This window comes from Cydia fagiglandana, chromosome 8 (assembly GCF_963556715.1).
Source record: "Cydia fagiglandana chromosome 8, ilCydFagi1.1, whole genome shotgun sequence".
In the NCBI taxonomy this organism is placed as follows: Eukaryota; Metazoa; Arthropoda; class Insecta; order Lepidoptera; family Tortricidae; genus Cydia; species Cydia fagiglandana.
This window is the reverse complement of record NC_085939.1, coordinates 4,685,843-4,706,585: the sequence shown is the minus strand read 5'-3', so window position 1 is coordinate 4,706,585 and position 20,743 is coordinate 4,685,843. Positions and strand designations below refer to the sequence as shown.

Sequence of the window (20,743 nt, the reverse complement as noted above, 5' to 3'; positions counted from 1 at the left end):
GTAATTCACGTAGCAGACTACCAAGGTGAATCAAATCCATGCGATTTTTTCCTTAACTTAGCATGGCAATTAGCATTAAAATCGCGTGCACGATAAATTCATTCGCGTCCCTCTGACTTTCAGATACAGTTTCAGCGACCTTGGTCCATTTTACATTATTAAATTCTCAGTAAGATGAAAATATTCTCGATCTCGAATCTGAGACCGCATTGCATAAGTAGGTACCTAGTGTAGAAGTTTGAACAAATCTCGTCCGAGAGCTCATTTCTAGCAGTAGATTAGTTATACTCGTATTATACAAAATAAGTTCATAACAATTAGTAAACCATCTATAATAAATGTTGTTGTTGTGTTGTGTGTGAAAGTTTGTGTTTGGATGTTGAGTTCTCGATATTGTTGAACTGCTTTGTTATTTGGGGTTTCATTCCCGGATACCCGGGACGGGAATTCCTGGCGATTTGCGCCGTCAAAGATCCTGATCATCCTTAAAGGTGATCATGTAACCAAGATACGTCAATTTTATTGCACGTTTTGTCATAATGACCGGGTTTCCGATAGCGGAAATAGTCCGAGAATAATGAAACATTATTGGCACGCAGAACTATTCAAAGCTTGCTACCTAAAACATCATCCACTAAGTGGAATATATCGTTGTATGGCACAACGACTGCTTCAAAGAAGTCGCAAGCGAATGCCACACGTGAATATGTAAATAAATAGAGAGCGTCTCATCGCGTAGTTTTTAAATGCATTGAAACTGTCAACAAAAAGCGATGCATTAGCCTGAAAACCGAAGTCGAGGGTTACCTGATATTAACGTGCGTAAAAGTTCACCTCAATACAATACATATGATAATTCTGTTATCGTAATGTGATATGCACCTGCTCCCTAAATTTCACTCAATTTGAGAAAAAGAAAATACGAGATGTAGAAGAGAACATTACATCTGGACACACATGAGAAAACATCTTTGTCCAAGCTCAAACGAAGACACTTTGCTTGCGCTTTGTTCGCTCGGTCAGAAAATCTTGAGTTAGGAATAATTCTGTGACGCCAGGTAACCCTCGCCGCCCTTGCGACAGGCCGCTGCCCCACATAACCTTTAGGTAACGACCTAACGACAGTAACGACCCAGTCAAACATGCTCATTGTTGACTTACGCGTTTCATGGGGCGTTTGATAGCTGTTTGATGTAACTGTGGTCATGTAATTAACCATAGGTGTATGGATTTTTTGTCAGCGACGGCAGCTAACAGATACCATGCTACGCGGAAATGGTTTTAGGAGACCTTCCTTAACTTTTTAATTAACAACACAAACACTTACGGTGGATACGCAATGAAGAAACTTCGATAGATATTTACCCAACCGAGGCTTTCATCTTCTAATTGAAAACGTGCTACAAAGTTCCACAGTTCAACCTTTCTATTTTTGCTGTTTGGTATGTAAAACATTTATCAGATGTTTACGATTTGTAGTAAATGAAGTGCAAATAAAATTCAAAGTGTTTAACAACAAATGTCTATCATATGCTCCAGCTAATGTTTAGTTATTCCTAATATGAATCATGAGTGCTATTGATTCTACTAGAAAAAAAAAGGCCCTAGTTTTGACTTTCTACTAGCTGACAATCTTACATCCATTCAAGTGCCTATAGATAGTTAGACTAAGTAGCAATAGTGGATAAAACAAGACCGAAGTGATCCCATAAGTGTTCCGTAAACAAAGTTTTGTACGGAACACTAAAAATGAGGCACTATTTATTCCGACTATTATAGCATCATACCTACTCATATTTTGTACAAGGATCGATATCTCGGAACCCTAAAAACTCTCAAGTCCAACGATTTGTGAAAGCCCAAGTATCAAGAAGTACAATGAGCCAGCTGTAAAATATAGCGTTTTTATAACAGTAAACAATGCCTACTCATTGTTTACCTACTCGTATGTCGTCCCTGGAATATTATGTTTACGCGAGGGACAGGCACCTGGCGCGGCGCCATATCGGGTGTCGCTATTAGACGTGAAAATGGGTCAATGGACTTGGCTATTGGATTCCAATTTTAAGAAGTTTTGGGTCAATATCACGGGCGTTATGAAAGTATTAAGTTTTTTATTTTAATTAAATATTCATTTGTCCTTATACTTGTGTCATTGTGTATTTTTCTGATCAGAAAGAAGTCCTTTTGCAAAACTGACAACCTACTTAACGGCACTTCAAGTTTAATGGCTTAACGTTGCGCTAAGTGTAAAGTTTCTTAAGGTCTTCTACTTATGTACATTTTCACGCCTATAATTTCACTTCCAATGTAAAAAAATCGCTTATCGCGTAAGGGAAAATCAAACAGCATTCTGAAGGTGATTGCGGACAGGTTTAGCTGCCCTATAATGTGGCACTAGATGGAGCAGGTCAGATCTGCCTTGACCTATGTCAAGTAGGCACTGGGCCTATTAGTGTGTAAAAACTGTACCTAATGATAAACACTTTGTAGGTAACTAATATAGCTTTTAAATTAATTTAACTAACCATATATACTTGGGGGTCTGAAAGAAAGATATTTTTTTATTTTTAATGTAATTTCTTTTCAAGCGTGGCGTCGTTCTTGCCGCTGTTCCTGTTCGAGCAGTTCCGACGCTACTCCAACTGCTTCTTCCTGCTGATAGCGCTGCTGCAGCAGATCCCCGACGTGTCCCCCACGGGCCGTTGGACCACGTTAACACCGCTCTTCTTCATTCTCTTCGTGTCCGCCGTCAAGGAGATCCTCGAGGACTTTGTGAGTGTTATGTCTGATCAGATCCCCGACGTGTCCCCCACGGGCCGTTGGACCACGTTAACACCGCTCTTCTTCATTCTCTTCGTGTCCGCCGTCAAGGAGATCGTCGAGGACTTTGTGAGTGTTGTGTCTGATCAGATCCCCGACGTGTCCCCCACGGGCCGGTGGACCACGTTAACACCGCTCTTCTTCATTCTCTTCGTGTCCGCCGTCCAGGAGATCGTCGAGGACTTTGTGAGTGTTATGTCTGATCAGATCCCCGACGTGTCCCCCACGGGCCGGTGGACGACGTTAACACCGCTCTTCTTCATTCTCTTCGTGTCCGCCGTCAAGGAGATCCTCGAGGACTTTGTGAGTGTTATGTCTGATCAGATCCCCGACGTGTCCCCCACGGGACGGTGAACGTCCCACACTTCTTCTTCTTCGTATCCGCCGTGAAAGAAATCATCGAGGAGGTGGTGAGTGTTGCTCGTAACCCGTTCTAATATAATTATAATAAGAGCTTGTGACGCTTCTTTTTCTAACGTCCTGTGGTATTTTCTAGAAACGGCACCGTGCCGATGACGAGACGAACAGCCGGCGCTGCGATGTGCTCCGCCAAGGTCGCTGGATGTCGCTACGCTGGTCCGAGCTGCTCGTCGGAGACATCGTCAAAGTGCTCAACAACCAGTTCTACCCCGCTGACCTGGTGCTGCTGTCCACCAGGTGAGGAAATTGAGGAATGCTCCAACCGCCAGAGTCGCTGGATGCTGGTGCGACCTTGGCAATGTGTCGGACGACCTTTATACCGCTGATTTTTATCGACTATAACTATATGGTTATATCAATTTATAGCAAATGAAATACCTGGATTTGTAATTTTCGAAATAAAAGAAAAATTGAGAAACTCACTGTCTCTCAACTCTAGGATACATACCCGCCGATCTCCCAATAAAGCTAAAGGGATGTAGGTATCCGTCTGCGGCAGACAGACAATACCGTTAAAACACTGCTATTGTCTTGGATTTGCTCCGCAACGAACCACAACCGGCTAACGACATCTATCATGGGACTATTTATAAATTGATGGATTGATTTATAAACAATAACTGGCGCGGATATAATATAACGCGCCAGCTCTTATGAATACGCTATACGATTAATTTTGTTTGCTCCGCAGCGAACCTCAAGGGATCGCGTTCATCGAGACATCGAACCTGGACGGAGAGACCAACCTGAAGATCCGGCAGGCCTCGCCGGAGACAGTTCGGCTCGAGGACTCCGACGCGCTGGCCTCGTTCGCGGCCACCATACAGTGCGAGCCTCCTAACAGGCATCTCTACGAGTTCAACGGGCTGCTTAAGGAGGCCAATTCCAAGTGGGTGATGCGACTTAAAAAACCACGCATTTCTGTGTTTGTTTAGGATCCTGACAACATTTTTCAAGTATTTGCATTATTTTAAAATCCGATTTTCCGCTTTCTAACGCCATCTGCGGAGTGTTTATCCTCAGCCTCACACCCTGCGCTGGAACCTGAATGTTAGGTTTCAGGGGAATTTCCACTTGCGGAAAATATCGGAAATGGGAGTGATCAATAATTAAGGAGAAATATGTCGAACTGACTTTGGCCCATTGCAATGGTTAGTCTGATTGTAATAAAGATTGGACCTGTAATGTTCATATATTCTTCTTCTTCTTTATATTTAAGAGCTGTGGTCTTATCGTTGGAGCAATCTCCAACTCGTCCGTTCCTCTGCCAACCCCCACTAACCTTCTGCTAACCTTCTGATATTCATGTATTAGGGCGGTCTTAGCTAAAAATCGAATTACTGAGTAACCTTTGTTGATATTACCCCAGAACGATTTCACTGGGGCTGGAGCAGATGATGCTGCGAGGCTCCATGCAGCGGAACACGGCGTGGCTGTACGGTGTCGTGGTGTACACGGGCCACGAGACCAAGCTCATGAAGAACTCCACCAAAGGTCAGTGCCATTATTCAACAGACATTTAGTACAGATAGACCGCGGGCCAGGAGAAAATATCGTCATCATCGCCTCCCGTTTGATACTTTGTCAGACGATAGTTTAGATGCTATCATGAATTAAAAAAATAGTCAGCCGGTTATATCGCGGTGGAAAGACCGTCAGTTGATCATGTACGCAAAGGCGTTTATTGAAATGCCTGATGAAAATCTACATGCAAAGTTTCATGATTTAGTTATTACATTACCTACTATAATAAAAAGGTACAGCGCTTATTTTTTATTTTTACATGTTTATGCAAGTAGCTGACGGTGTTTCCACCGCTATACAACCGGCTGACGGTTTTTTTATGATGAAATATTCGGAACAAAAACGCTGTGCTATTGACTCTTACTCATGATGTTTTCAACAGCACCCCTGAAGCGATCATCGATAGACAAGCAGACGAACACACAGATCCTGATGCTCTTCATCCTTCTGCTGGTGCTGTCCGTGGTGAGCGCGGCCTTTAACGAGCTCTGGCTACACCGCCGCGCTAACAAGGACTGGTACATTTCGCTCAAGGGTAAGTCCAATTTTCTACTTTTTTCTTCTTTTCAGAATACTGGAGGGCAGTTCACGAAATGAAAAAAATTGACACAGAGTTCAACACTAAGAAAACCTATACATAAGTCGCTTAACTTCCAACTCGGGTAAAACCATCTGTCAGATTATGCGATTTTGATATTAAGAAAAGCCAATAGGGTAGATATTTGCAGAGAGGGTCGAATGGATGTAGCTGAGTTTGAAGTAAAGCGACACACATAACAGTGAGTGAAAAAGGGCGGAAGTTGAAGACAATTTTCTACACCTAAATACGCTCGTATCTTTAACAGTAAGATCGGGTACGCGAGCTACTTAAAGGTGCACCAGTAATAATACTATCTAGCATACTTCGTTTAATAAGACTAGAAATTGTTCAGAAAATTATAGGTTAGCAAGAGCTATAAGACTATAAAAAATGTAGATTAAAGCCTAAGGAATAACAGGAATCCAGAAAAGGGCCTTTAATACTTTGAAACATCAATCACATTCCAGCACATTTATTTATATTTACGAGCATTTTATAAGTACATATACATTACACAATTAAAGTTTGACATTTTTCTTTTCAGATGCGGTGAACCTAAACTTCGGTTTTAACTTTTTGACATTTTTAATATTGTACAACAATCTTATACCCATATCGTTACAAGTCACTGCTGAAATAGTTAGGTTTTTCCAAGTGAGTATTATTTTACTAATTAGTATATACATTTTAATAAAGTCATTAATTGGAACCTGTACATTTCTAATTAAAAAGTAAAAACTTTTAGACTTCTCAAGATAACGGTAATTATTTGTTAAAGAACTTTGGGCATGGAAATGCTTTAGGTATATTTTATTGCTTCCACAAACGATCAAAACATTGCTACATAATTATACAGTGTGGAAAGATAAGTCGGGCCCTGGAGGGAAACTACCTTAAATCCTTAAGCTGGCTCATTTTACTTAAAGGAGACATTCCTTTATTTTTAAAAAGAAACAAAACTGCATGCAAAGATTTTCTAAAACTCGCTTGCCTCGCCCGGGACTCGAACCGACTAAAAATTCCAAAAAATAAACACTCGCAATTTTATTCTACTATGTAGTTGATACAGTTAATGTTTATGATAACATTTCTCTAAGAAACATTAGGTCTTACACTCGTTTGTCGTATAAAATATCCAGATAATCGTATATTTAGTACTCAAGATTTTTTTAGATAAGCTAAATTGAAGAAAAAAAAGAAAAATGTTTAAATGCCGTTTTGTTTCTTTCTAAAAATAAAAGAATGTCTCCTTTAAGTAAAATGAGCCAGCCTAAGGATTTAAGGTAGTTTCCCTCCAGGGCCCGACTTATCTTTCCACACTGTATATATAGCCTTTCTAGTGTCCTAGGTAGGATAGTATAGTACCTTTGATTCTGGATAGAAATGAAATCTATTGACATTTGAAGATATTGTAGCTCACTGTATATTTTTTTCAAATTCTCTCAGGCCATGATAAAAAATAGAAATTAAAAAAAATACACATTGTCCAGGCGAAGTTCATAGCATTGGACAGCGAGATGTACCACGCGCCCACGGACACACCGGCGCAGGCGCGCACCTCCAACCTCAACGAGGAGCTCGGCATGGTCAAGTACATCTTCAGCGACAAGACTGGCACCCTCACCGCCAACATCATGGAGTTCCACAAGTGTTCCATCGCTGAGGTGAGTGACCGGTCTCAACAGGGAGCTCGGCATGGTCAAGTACATCTTCAGCGACAAGACCGGCACCCTCACCACCAACATCATGGAGTTCCACAAGTGTGCCATCGCTTAGGTGAGTGACCGACCTCAACGGGGAGGTCGGCATGGGCAAGTACATCTTCAGCGACAAGACCGGCACCCTCACCGCCAACATCATGGAGTTCCACAAGTGTTCCATCACTGAGGTGAGTGACCGACCTCCAATGGGGAGCTCGACATGATCGAGTACATCCTCAGCGACAAGACCGGCACCCTCACCGCCAACATCATGGAGTTCCACAAGTGTTCCATCGCTGAGGTGAATGACCGACCTAAACGGGACCTTGGCATGGTCGAGTACATCTTGACTGACAAGACCGGCATCCTCACCGCCAACATCATGGAGTTCCACAAGTGTGCCATCGCTGACGTGAGTGACCGACCACACACTTATTAGTCTTACTCACTTAGCGCAAACTTTCAAATCAAAAGCTTCAAAATTGATGTGCTCTATTTGTCCACAGATAATGTACAACCGTCCAGGCCCCAACGAGCCACTGGAGCAGACGCAACTATACCAGAACCTGTTGCGGAACCACCCCACCAGTCCCGTCATCCGCGAGTTCCTGACCATGCTGGCCATCTGCCACACCGTCATACCCGAGCAAGAGGGCGGCAAGATCAACTACCACGCCGCTTCACCAGGTAATATACATATGTAGGGGATCTCTTCCAGCTAACCGTCGAGTAGACGAGTGGAAAACTCTAGTCAGGTCAGATAGACAAACTTATTGGGATAGACAATAATATGAAAAAGTAAACTAAGTATTATTAATGTATTATTTTAATAATTGTGTTGTTGGCAGATGAACGCGCGCTAGTGCTAGGCGCGGCGATGTACGGCTACGTGTTCACAACGCGGACACCGAAGACAGTCACCATCGAGGCCGGTGGCGAGTCACTCACGTTCCAGGTGCTCAACGTCATCGACTTCACGTCCGCGAGGAAGCGGATGTCGCTCATCGTGCGCACGCCCACAGGTAACTCACACACACTCGGGTCACTCGCGTTAAGGTGCTCACCATTGAGCTTACATCAGCGAGGAAACGAATGTCGGTCATGCGCACGCCCACAGGTAACTCACAGGCACATACTCGAGTCACTCACGTTCTAACACTCGAGCTACTCACGTTCCAGGGTGTTATCTGCGCACATCTCCTGTAACGCCCGCAGGTAGTACACTCACATTATCGTATGGAACTGAACTCTGGTATAACTAGTGTATTCTATGGCATGCTCCGGTTTGCAAGAGCTAAAAAGTTGTATAAATTTAGGCATATTACAATACACTTACCTTACTACCAATTACCTTACACCACAGCCCCCAGAATACCGTAATACTTTGTGTAATGTTTTCAGGCGACATAAAGCTGTATTGCAAGGGAGCGGACTCCGTGATCTACACACGCTTAGCGCGCGACCCCGAGCAGGCCGTGTTCGGCGCCGCCACGTTGGCGCACCTCGAGGCCTTCGCGGCCGAGGGGCTGCGGACCCTCGTGTTCGCCGTGGCCGACATATCTCCAGCTGTGTACGAGGTACTGTGTGAGGTGTATAATGTACTCGTATTGTGTGTACACACCACGGTACCGTGGATTACTCGCGCGGCCAGAGCAGACCGTCTTCGGTGCCGCCTTGGCCCATCTCGAGGCCGTCGCGGCCATGGAGCTTTTTGGCCCCTTTCAGTATTAACTAGAGATGGGCCGAATATTCGGTATTCTGCATATTCGCCATATTTTTAATGTTCGTATTCGGCCGAATAGTTCGGTTCGAACTGCAGAATATTTACCGAATAAACAATTTTTTTAAGGGCGTCCGCTAATTAACGCGGATGCACCTCGCGATCAGGTATGAGACGTTTCCGTTTCTTTTCATAGACATTCCCGGTCCGGTCGGTCGGGAGAAGGATCAAAAACATGTTATGAGTGCAGACCGCAAACCTGAATGAACTTTTATTCAGCGTTTTAGGCAGTTTTAGCCCCACCGAATATTCGTATTTGGCAAAGTCCATATTCGGCCCATCTCTATAATATATAATATTAACAACGGACACACTCTAGTAATAAACCCCAAGGCAGACCAAAAAAGTGATGGCTTGATGTCGTGAAAGCAGATATGAGCGTGAACGGGCTCACACGAAACGTCGCCCAGGATCGCGCAAAGTTGAGGAAAGCAAGTAGGAAAGCGGACCCTGGCAAAGGCCGGGATAACGCTAGGTAGCAGAAGACACTCGAGTAATAAACTGTTAATGCTCGTTCATCTGTTTAGTATGAAACTGTTACAGGAATGGGCGAACACGTACCACAAGGCGAGCGTGGCCATCCAGAACCGCGAGGAGAAGATCGAGGAGGCGGCCAACCTCATCGAGACCAACCTGCGGCTGCTCGGCGCCACCGCCATCGAAGATAAGCTGCAGGTATATAGACTAGGAATCCTCTAGACCGAGTCAGGCGTGGCTCACTCCGCGATTTCGTCGCTTTGCTACAGGTAGCTAAAAGTCCGGCCGTTCGACCCCAATTTTGGGGTTTGCCATAAGCCGCGCGTGGCGCTGTCGCCACCTAGCGGCCATATCTGTGCTGCACGTGACAAACGCGTTTTGTTAGAGAGTGAGTCTTCTGTGCCTAGTACTATTATTTATTCTGTGACCGAGTTTAGAGCAATTATTTCATGTAACCGATGATGCCAAAAATGCGGGGGTGCGCGGGACGAGGTGAGCGAAGTCCCGTGCCGTGATTGGTCCGTTCAAAGACACGGACGTCACACAAAGACACTTTCGACTCGAACATAGAGTAAAATTACCGTATGCGTGGCAGAGGGGGTAGCGCGATTATGCTAAGTCTGAAGGATGTTTTGTCTGTGTGCAGGTACTATTGCAGCGCCATCTAGCTTCACTCTTTCGTACTTTTTAACGGACTTCTTTACCCAGAAAGAGGTTTTGTATTCGGTTGTAGGATTTATTTTATGTATGTTTACCGATTACTCCGAGACCCGTGGTCAGATTTGTGCGGTTTTTTGGTATCACGCCTGTACGCGGCCATGTTTAAGCTCTGGTTTCTTGGAAAGCGGTGCCGTCATATAGCGGCTGTAATACAGCGGTGAAAGACGTCACTAGAACGTTGCCTATGTTATACAGTGGAAACTGGATAAGTGGAACCTGGGTTAGTGGAAAACCTCTTTAAGTGGACCGAAGTTCTCGGTTCCAGTCCCTTGGCAACGAATTACCTCTATAAATGGAATTTTGGGACCTCTATAAGCGGAATCCATTTTTTCGAAAATTTCTTATTTTTACCTCTGTAACTGGAAGCAGCCGTCTTCGAAACCTCTATGAGTGGAATAGCTCTGTATTTTTAATAAACCGTCACACGGAGGGTAGTTTGACTCGTTAACATTATGGTTCGTGTTTTAACTACGTATTTTGTATGAGTACATACTGGTTGCTCTTGCATAAATAAATATTAGGAGTGATTTTGTTTTTGAAATTTTGAAAATTGTATACGAGTACTGTGGATTATTTACAATATTGCTTTTTTTAAAGTCAGGATTACATACCTATTTTTTGTTAATACATATATGTATATCTACATACATATTTAATAAAAGATGATTATTTAAGTCTAGATCTTTTATTTGACCATACTATACGTGACCTCTATAAGCGACATTACTAGTATCCAGAACCTCTATTAGCGAGAGCCTCTGTAAGTGAGAAAACGTTTTATTTAAACCTGGTTAAGTGGAAAACTGGATAAATGGAAAACCTGGATAAGCGGAACTAAACAGCCGGTCCCTTGCGATTCCACTTATCCAGTTTCCACTGTATTACCAAATGGCGCGGTTTCCTAGAGAGCGGTGATTGACACCGTAACGTCAAAAAGCGGTGCCGCCATTTACATGACGGCCGTCTTGACGGTGTCGATAGTTTCGTGAAGGTTATATTTGATAGCGGTGAAGCCATTTCTACTAAAATCTCAAATCTTCTCGAGTGATAGAGTCAAAAGGTGGAGTAAAATTTACTGTGGCTACAAAATTGACTTTGATAATACGCCTCTTTTTAAATTCTCTTTGATATTAGTTACATAAATTCTATGTCAATCCGCAGGACGGCGTGCCAGAGACGATAGCGGCGTTGCTGAAAGCAAACATCAACGTGTGGGTGTTGACGGGGGACAAGCAGGAGACGGCCATCAACATCGCGCACTCGGCGCAGCTCATCAACGCCAACATGCCGCTCATGATCCTCAACGAGGACAGCCTGGATGTAAGATTATTTTAACCTTTTGACCTCCAAAGACGTCAACTGACGCGCGCGGCTACAGCCCAATATCAACGTTCGTGCATTACGGCAAGGTTCATAATGACGCGCCGCGCACGATACGCGCGGCGTTCAAAAGGTTAAGGTGGCAGACGGATTCCACTTCTACATTCTGAATCTTTAGGTACTTAAATAAAAGTAAACAAATAATTTGTACATTTCCGGGTAATTATAACATTTATTGATTAACCAACCAAATACAACACCACCTGGATCCGTCTCTGACGACAAACGACCTGACTTTAACCTACATTATTTGATCATGTATTTAATGCTTTCATTTGAGGGTAGAGTTTACTCTTTTTTAAATACCTAAAGATACAGACTATAGGCACCATACGCACTCGCGGATGCAAGTAGGAATACCCCTGGTTTTTCACATGTCCATAGGCTACGGTGACTGGATACCATCAGGCGGGCCGTATACTTGTTTCCACCGATGCGGTATAAATATAATGTCAATTTACAGTAATTGTAAATCATTTATTCATTGTCATTTAGTCATTGTAAAATAGAGGGTGTGTATAATATATGGTGTGGTTAAAAATATCCTTTAGGTATTCAAATACCTAAATATTAGACTCTTCTACTATCACCAAGTCAAGGTTCCATTCGGGGCGGGATGGAGCCTGTCCATTCTGTATGAAGTACTGTAATCTGTCAAGCCATTTCTGTCAGTAGGAAAAAGCGGCAATTTCATAATTCAGCGGCAATACATGTATGTACAAAACATGCGCCAAGCATTATCGTCCCATAGAAAATTTGAATTTCGTGCCTTTTTCTACTGGAAAACTTGTTTCACCGGCTATACTACATATTCTGTGCTATTACTTCTCAGGCCACACGGGAGATCATCGCTCGTCATTCAGCCGACTTTGGCGAGAATCTGCGCAAGCAGAACGAAGTAGCCCTCATCGTGGACGGCAAGACGCTCACCTACGCCATGGGATGCGACCTCAAGAAGGATTTCCTAGACCTCTGCATCTCCTGCAAGGTGGTCGTATGCTGCCGCGTCTCGCCCATACAGAAGGCGGAGGTATGTTATGTTTACTATAGAGTTGTTGTAGAAGAGTCGTGGACAGTTAGACGCTCACCTACGCCATGGGGTGCGACCTGAAGAAGGACTTCCTAGACCTCTGCATCTCCTGCAAGGTGGTCGTTTGCTGCCGCGTCTCGCCCATACAGAAGGCGGAGGTATGTTTACTATAGAGTTATTGTAGAAGAGTCGTGGACAGCAAGACGCTCACCTACGCCATAGGATGCGACCTCAAGAAGGATTTCCTAGACCTGTGCAGTGTGCATCTCCTGCAAGGTGGTCGTATGCTGCCGCGTCTCGCCCATACAGAAGGCGGAGGTATGTTTACTATAGAGTTATTGTAGAAGAGTCGTGGACAGTAAGACGCTCACCTACACCATGGGGTGCGACCTGAAGAAGGACTTCCTAGATCTCTGCATCTCCTGCAAGGTGGTCGTTTGCTGCCGCTTCTCGCCCATACAGAAAGCCGAGGTCAGCCAGTTCACTATCCGTGTAGGTACCGCAAAACCACCCACATGAAGTGTAGTCTCTAAAATTGTCTTGAATATCTTTGAAAAGTAGTATACTTTTCCAAATAGAGATATAGTTCGTGGTCAAAAATAGCTCTTAGATTAGAATCTAAGTACTCGTACTTATAGAGACAATTTTTTTGTTAAGCTATTAGAAAATGCTAGATACTTTTGTCGCGTACTATGATTCGTTACTTTGGATGCTGACTGTCATCCGTTTCGGTTATTAAATTAGGGAGAGTTCTTTTAGAATTTACCTCTGTATTACAATGAATAAGTTTTTGATACATGCGTGGTTTGGCTCAGGTGGTGGAGATGGTGTCAGCGGCGACGGGTGCGGTGACGCTGGCCATCGGCGACGGCGCCAACGACGTGGCCATGATCCAGCGCGCCAGCGTCGGCGTCGGCATCTCCGGCGTCGAGGGGCTGCAGGCCGTCTGCGCCTCCGACTACAGCATCGCGCAGGTACAGCACGCCACCGTGACACAGCGGCCAGCTCGGCAGCGGCGCCAACGACGTGGCCATGATTAAAGGAACTCAGGATTTAGGAGGGGTACCATCAAGCTAATCTGATGATGAGACAGGAGATGGCCATAGGAACTCTGATAAAATAACGCAACCTAATTGTGTTTGTGGTTTTTCGAATCCTCTATTATTAGTTGCCTGTGGAAAAAAGTACAGGCAGCGATAAAAGCTTGTACCAAAAATGACATAAAACCAAAAACTTTTTCTGTGTAGTTCCGTTTCCTGCTGCGGCTGCTGCTGGTGCACGGCGCGTGGAACTACTCGCGCATCAGCAAGCTGATCCTGTACTCGTTCTACAAGAACATCTGCCTCTACGTCATCGAGCTCTGGTTCGCCATGTACTCGGCCTGGTAAGACCCACTATATGCTCGTGAGATACAGCCTGGTGACAGACGGACGGATGGACGGACAGCGGAGTCTAAGTAATAGGGTCCCGTTTTACCCTTTGGGTACGGAACGGAACCCTAAAAATATATATGAATTACCTATATTATAAAATGCAATACGTGTCATGTTCAGGTCGGGCCAGATCCTGTTCGAGCGGTGGTCGATAGGTTTCTACAACGTGATCTTCACGGCGTGGCCGCCGTTCGCCATCGGCCTCTTCGACAAGCTGTGTTCACCAGAAATCATGATCAGGGTGAGTTAATCAGTAAACTAGGCCTTCGTTTGTTCCATTATGAACGCAACACCTGCCCTGCTAAGCCAAAGAACGCTATCTCAAAAGAAAATTCATTGCTAACTTATACTTTAGTTTCTATTACTGAGAGTTCCATTTTCAAAATTATGTACTTTTCTTTAGCAGTGAACAACTAAGAATTTTATTATTATATAATATGTAACTATAAAGAGTTGCTAATATGACAATGACTTTACTCCTGATTTACATATCGGGCATTATTTTTGAAAAGGGACCTTATTGTCAATGGCGTTTACTCTACACAGCGTCGCACGTAAATTACGCCATTATTAATGATGCATACCATGATTAATGATGTTTATCATTAACATAATCCCATCGCCATCGACAATAAAGTCCCTTTTCATATTACGTCACATATGAATTCCATAGTGGCAAATCGTTTTGACATTTCGAAAAATGAACCAAATTTACTAGTCAGGCACATACCCTATTTATTTATTTATGTCCTCAGCACCCCGTGCTATACTTACCGTCGCAGCAAGGCCTGCTATTCAACGTACGAGTCTTCTGGGTGTGGATGATTAACTCGCTTATCCACTCCATCCTTCTGTTCTGGCTGCCGGTGCTCATGGCCGAACAGCACGTCCTGTGGCCCCACGGGAAGGACGGAGGGTACCTGGTACTGGGAAACATCGTCTACACGGTACGCATCCAACTAGAATACTTGACTAGAGCCAAAGAGAATTTGACTTTTGAATTTGATTTTTTTTGAGAACTGGACCCGGGTCCTGTCCTTAATCTACGTCCAAGACCACCGGTGGACGGGCAGCAGCGTCCCTCAAATTCAGTGTACTCGACTGCGATCGCCAACCCGCCTGCCAAGCGTGGCGATTATGGCATTCACCCCCCCATAAGGGGGAGGCCTATGTTCTGTACAGCGCGCAACTGTACAGCGCGCAGTATGGCAATGCCAAATATTGTATTGTCGCGCATGACGCATAGAATTGACACTTAAAACTTTTTTTTTTTCAATAAGAGTAAATTGCCTATTGAGTAATCAAAGCTGCACGCGGGGTATATTTATGGAGAAGGGATAACTGTCAATGCGGAGCTTCGTATATATATGTATGTATATTCCGTTGTACGTTATGTTCTGCTGCTCCGTGTTGGATTGGAATTATTACTTTCTTTGATTTTTTAATCGACCATTTCCCGGTATCATGCCACACTAAGCGTTAAACGTGTAAAGCTCCGTACGTATAATCAATAATACAAACAAATATTAAAATACCCCATCAAATAATAATAAATGTTTAGTTTTTACCATTTGACTACAGAACCCTTAAAATGGTCAAGCGTGAGTCATACTTAACTCTTTTCGTCCTGGTGGTCATCTATACCAACCACCTATTTACATACATTCCCTTCAAAAATTTTAGTCAATTTTGAAGGGGATGTATGTAAATAGGTGGTTGGTATAGATGACCATCAGGACGAAAAGAGTTAAAAAATAAATGTATACATTTTACTCTTTACTCCACATTCTAGCTAGATAACAAAAATGCCCAAAGAGGAACTATAGCGCCGAACATGATAGGGATAATTTTCCTTATCTTAATTTTTTTTTAAATTATGTCTTACAAGCGGTTGTTCGTTTCAGTACGTGGTACTAACGGTGTGCCTAAAGGCCGGGCTGGCCACGCACTCGTGGACGTGGGTCACCCACGTCGGCATCTGGGGCTCGCTCGCCATGTGGTTCCTGTTCATCCTCATCTACAGGTCGGTAGGAATGGAAACACACTTTGAAATACATAGTTTAAATCGTGAGTTCAAATCTTGGTCGCGAATGTCGCGATGTACCTACAGGAGAGGGGTCTGACGGGTCACCAACTAGTTTCTTCAGGGGCCTGGTTTTTAAAATAAAATGACCATCGTGGTCCATTTTTTAAATAAGCAGATGTACAGCACAATATAGGTCAGCGGTGTCGAATCCGGACCGCGGTTCGCCATTTGAGATCCCCTACTATAAGGACAGAAAATATTCTTAAAAAGAGTTAATAAATGTCCCTTTTCTCATTGTAGTTATATTATTATGTTTGTGTGTGCAGTAACATCTACCCAGTGGTGCTGATCGGCAGCGTGATGCGCGGCATGGACCGGATGGTGTTCACCTCCGCTGTGTTCTGGCTCGGGCTGGTCCTCATCCCCGTGGCTACCCTCGCTCCCGACCTGCTCGTCACTGTGTGAGTCACACTCACACACACACACGCACACACACACACACACCAGTGGTGCTGATCGGCAGCGTGATGCGCGGCATGGACCGGATGGTGTTCACCTCCGCTGTGTTCTGGCTCGGGCTGGTCCTCATCCCCGTGGCTACCCTCGCTCCCGACCTGCTCGTCACTGTGTGAGTCACACTCACACACACACACGCACACACACACACACACCAGTGGTGCTGATCGGCAGCGTGATGCGCGGCATGGACCGGATGGTGTTCACCTCCGCTGTGTTCTGGCTCGGGCTGGTCCTCATCCCCGTGGCTACCCTCGCTCCCGACCTGCTCGTCACTGTGTGAGTCACACACACGCACACACACACACATATACTACACACACTCACACACACACATCAGTGTAGCACAAAAATCAATAGCTTTATTAAAGCCTACTCACCAATAATGTACGCTTAATCTTATTTTATTAACACATTTACTACCAGCGACCCGCTAGAGTCTACCCGAACACTGCAAACAAATAAAGGGACTTCAGCTTTTTGTCGATACTTTTAAACTGTAACTTATTTATTTGTATTCTTAATAATAATTATGAAAAAGTGAAAAAGCGCTCCCTACTTATCCCTATATCCTTTGCCCATTTTAATCCAAATAATCACACAATACTACTTTACCGACATTTCTATCTCGGCGCATCCATTTGCCGTGCCACTGACGCCACGGGGGTAAATAATGCCAACCTAAAAGTGGGGTGTTTTTCAGTAGATTTTCATCAAAAAACGATCGACGTCAAATGCCGTCTTTGGCGTCGTTGTCACGATTTTGCGTTGACGTCAATTGCCGTCTGTGGCGTTCAAAAGGTTAATCGGTTAAAAGTGTGGATGCACGAAATAAGTTGAGTTCACCTATTTATCTTGAAATGAGTCGAACATTAGTATCTAATTGTGTCCCTTTCTCTCAAAGGGCGTGGCAGGGTTTGTCCACTAGCGATGCCCTTCAGGTACCCGTTCTATTGCTCCAAGAAGAGGACCGGCCAAGACAAGTTAATATCAACTCTATTTACTTTGCAGTAGAATTTATTTTAGGTTGAATACTTGCATAGTGTAGACTATCCATTCTCAAAGTGTGTTCCGCGGAAGGGTTCCGCAAAGCCTCTGTTGGGGTTCCGCGAAAATATACTTGTAATAATAAGAAAAAAACCAGCTCTTCTATAGGTATATCTGGTCCACAGTGATGAACGAAAATTCTTAATTTGGGGTTCCGCCAAATATTTCGCTTGCCGAAAGGGTTCCGTCACCAAAAAAGTTTGAGAACCGCTGGTGTAAACAGCTACGAACTAGAAATTGTGATTCCGCAGATTTCCTATTAAACCTGTACCTAATCACTGTATTCAGTTATTAAATTGCAGTATTTATGTAGTTGTATTTAATCATGATTTGATAGTAGTCCATAGGCAAGAGAATATAAAAAAACCCAGAAAGTGAATAATAAGTATACGTATTGTAAGCGTATAGTTTTGAACGTAGTTATGATCTTACATTTTTACGATTATTGGTAATTTTATTGTCAAATCTTAATGTTTAAACGATCTATTATAGTTAATAGATGTCTCCTCTCGTGTCAAGACGCGAAATATAACGAATAATTTGTAGTTTTACGAAATGCTAGCTTCTTCCCGCGACTTTGTCTGCGTGATACTATATAGATATTGATAGTGGTTTTTACCAGTTTTGAGGCATAGGAATAGCCCCAACTGTCTTTATACCAAATGTCATCGAAATCAGTTCTGCGGTTTAATGCGGAAGCGGTAACAGACAGACAGGCCTACTTTCGTCTAATAACTATTTGTAGGGATAACCCGACATGATGCAGTCTCCGTCTCTTTCAGCAGTTGAACTAATTTCAAGAGAATAAAAAAGAGATGCAAACCGGGTGTGAAGTCAATATTTCACGCCTCAATTCGAGACCGAACAACAAGAAATCCATTGGATGTAATAAATATTCTTGTTTACTCCCTATTTTTCTAGTTTTAAAAGAAGCCATCGGCTCATTTAGACGATGCGAGAACTCGCATGCGAGTTTCATTATATTGCGGGTTTTCATTGGTCGTTTCAATTGGACGTAACCAACAGTCCGCAATGTAACTAAAATCGCATGCGAGTTCACGCGCCATCTAAATCAGCCCTAATGCCTTTTTAGCACCGACTCGCGGCTGGAGACGCGTCGTGACTCGCTCGCAGCGTTCTTGGTCCATCTACCGACGCTCAGAAGTTTTACCCACCCTCTGGTCAATCGGCCAGCCGGGGAGTTGTGCGAACAAGAGTCCTACGGCAAAATGAGCCGATCTAATAGTGATACAGGTGTCCGCTTTCATCATATGTATATACAATTGTCATAAAATAATAACAGTGATCAACTCAACGTGGAATTCGAACTGAAATCATTGGATTGTCGGGACAACGCGCTACCAATTCTGCCAACTAACCGTCAAACATTCACAGCGATTTTTATCACTGAAATCATTTCTATTTCAGTCAAAAATATCCCTTTTAGCTTCTAAACCTTGACTCTCCTTATTCCTGCGCTATTTTTCACACTACCTACGAGTTTTTTTAGTAGGCATTTTTTTAGGTTATTAGTAAGTACTCGTACCATTACTACTATTAGTCAACTGATTTATTCTACTGGGAGGAAGTGTTTTTATTTTTTTCTAATCTACTTACGTTACTTATAGGCAATTGTTCAGAAAGAACGAAGCGAAAAGTCGTAAATAGTGTATAAATCGTCACTTTTTCCTCTAAGTAGAATCAATACTATTCATGATTCTGAGTAGGAATATCCTAAAATTTCTTATAACTCTACTTTAAGTTTTTCTGAAAGTGCAGTCAAGATCTAAATTATCGATACGGATAAAGAGCCAATAATATCTATAGGTACACTACCTTAATGTCTCGGCAATAAGGTCGTATACACATATTATAAAAACGGATAAAGAGCCATACGCTGCCTTAATGTCGGCATTAGTGCCGAGACCTTAACCTAAGGTCCCTAAGGTCGTGTCCACATATTTCTGGCGCTTTGTCCGTATCGATATTTTTAAAGTCTGACCAGCCATCAACCGTGCGTTGCAGCATCCACAACAGCGCATTCAAGTCGATGACGGAGGCGGTGCGGGAGAGCGAGATCAAGCAGCGCGACCCCGCCGACCTGCTCGACCAGCCGCGACACTCGTGAGTACACCCACACACACACACACACATACACACACACACAACGACCTTATTGCAAACACATAAGGTTCACCGGTTAAGAGTGTTACACCACTTGCTCCTTAAGGCCGAACTACACGGCTGGCAACTAAGCTTACGAGCTCATCCTGACCTTGAATCGTGATACGGATTATAATTTGGTGGCTTTAGTTTGGCAAGAGATTTATCAGAGGAACAGAGGCACGAATACTGCCCGTTTCTTATGCTAGTAATATAACCTCAAAAATAGGGATGACTTTTTGAGTGTAGTTTTTTAGTCTATTGTTACTGACGAAACTTGTATGCTAAACTATAGCTACCACTACTCGGGCAGAGACTACCAAGGTCGCAGTGATCCGGAGCCTAGTTGCCAACCGTGTAGGGGGCTTTCCTTGGGTGGGGGAAGGGAGAGCTAATTGGACACCATACTTTGTAGAGAAGAGGTGCGTACAGATCTTTACTAATATCCAAAATTAGAGTAAAAAGTTAATTTTGAGAAGGTTTTTCTTTACTCTTGAATACCTACTCTGTATAATTATAACATAGAGTAATTATTCAATTACACAAACGGGTCTACCGCGATATAATTTCATTGTTTTTACCTTTAATTCCGACGTTTCAGCTGAGTTGCACCAGCTGTGGTCACGGAAAGACTGACGTCCCAACAAATGTCAACGGAGATATTAATAAAACAACACTAAACTACCCGAAATTTTTATAAACTAATTTCGGGTAGTTTAGTGTTGTTTTATTAATATCTCCGTTGATATTTGTTGGGACGTCAGTCTTTCCGTGACCACAGCTGGTGCAACTCAGCTGAAACGTCGGAATTAAAGGTAAAAACAATGAAATTATATCGCGGTAGACCCGTTTGTGTAATTGAATATGTGTACAAAACGCGAGAGTTTAAAGTGTTACATAGAGTAATTTCCAATCAGCTCTCCTGGAGGATTCAATTCATAATCCAACATTGGTAGAAGAGTGAAACAACGATCACATAATCCTAGTCACGGCACCACGTGAGTTGATATTAAGTGTCGGTTGCACCAAACTGTTCGTATCGTTAAAGAGTTCGCTAAATTTTTATGTATGGAAAGTTTCATAGTAAAGCGCCGGGGCGCGCCGGCTGACGTTGATCAGTCTGT

General features: G+C 43.4%; 1 protein-coding gene across 1 annotated transcript in view; it reads left to right on the top strand.

The window, feature by feature from the left end:
• Positions 1–19,584, top strand: part of LOC134666504 (phospholipid-transporting ATPase IA) — an 85,932-nt gene extending 66,348 nt beyond the window's left edge. The window contains exons 4-23 of the mRNA XM_063523685.1: positions 2,592–2,775; positions 3,320–3,480; positions 3,935–4,132; positions 4,613–4,737; positions 5,150–5,302; positions 5,892–6,001; positions 6,838–7,011; positions 7,554–7,734; positions 7,896–8,069; positions 8,449–8,624; positions 9,371–9,502; positions 11,186–11,344; positions 12,237–12,434; positions 13,250–13,408; positions 13,682–13,818; positions 13,988–14,108; positions 14,623–14,814; positions 15,772–15,890; positions 16,220–16,354; positions 19,482–19,584. Of these exons, the coding sequence (XP_063379755.1) occupies positions 2,592–2,775; positions 3,320–3,480; positions 3,935–4,132; positions 4,613–4,737; positions 5,150–5,302; positions 5,892–6,001; positions 6,838–7,011; positions 7,554–7,734; positions 7,896–8,069; positions 8,449–8,624; positions 9,371–9,502; positions 11,186–11,344; positions 12,237–12,434; positions 13,250–13,408; positions 13,682–13,818; positions 13,988–14,108; positions 14,623–14,814; positions 15,772–15,890; positions 16,220–16,354; positions 19,482–19,584 (3,091 nt within the window). The remainder of the gene's footprint in view (positions 1–2,591; positions 2,776–3,319; positions 3,481–3,934; positions 4,133–4,612; positions 4,738–5,149; positions 5,303–5,891; positions 6,002–6,837; positions 7,012–7,553; positions 7,735–7,895; positions 8,070–8,448; positions 8,625–9,370; positions 9,503–11,185; positions 11,345–12,236; positions 12,435–13,249; positions 13,409–13,681; positions 13,819–13,987; positions 14,109–14,622; positions 14,815–15,771; positions 15,891–16,219; positions 16,355–19,481) is intronic.
• Positions 19,585–20,743: the final 1,159 nt, after the last annotated feature.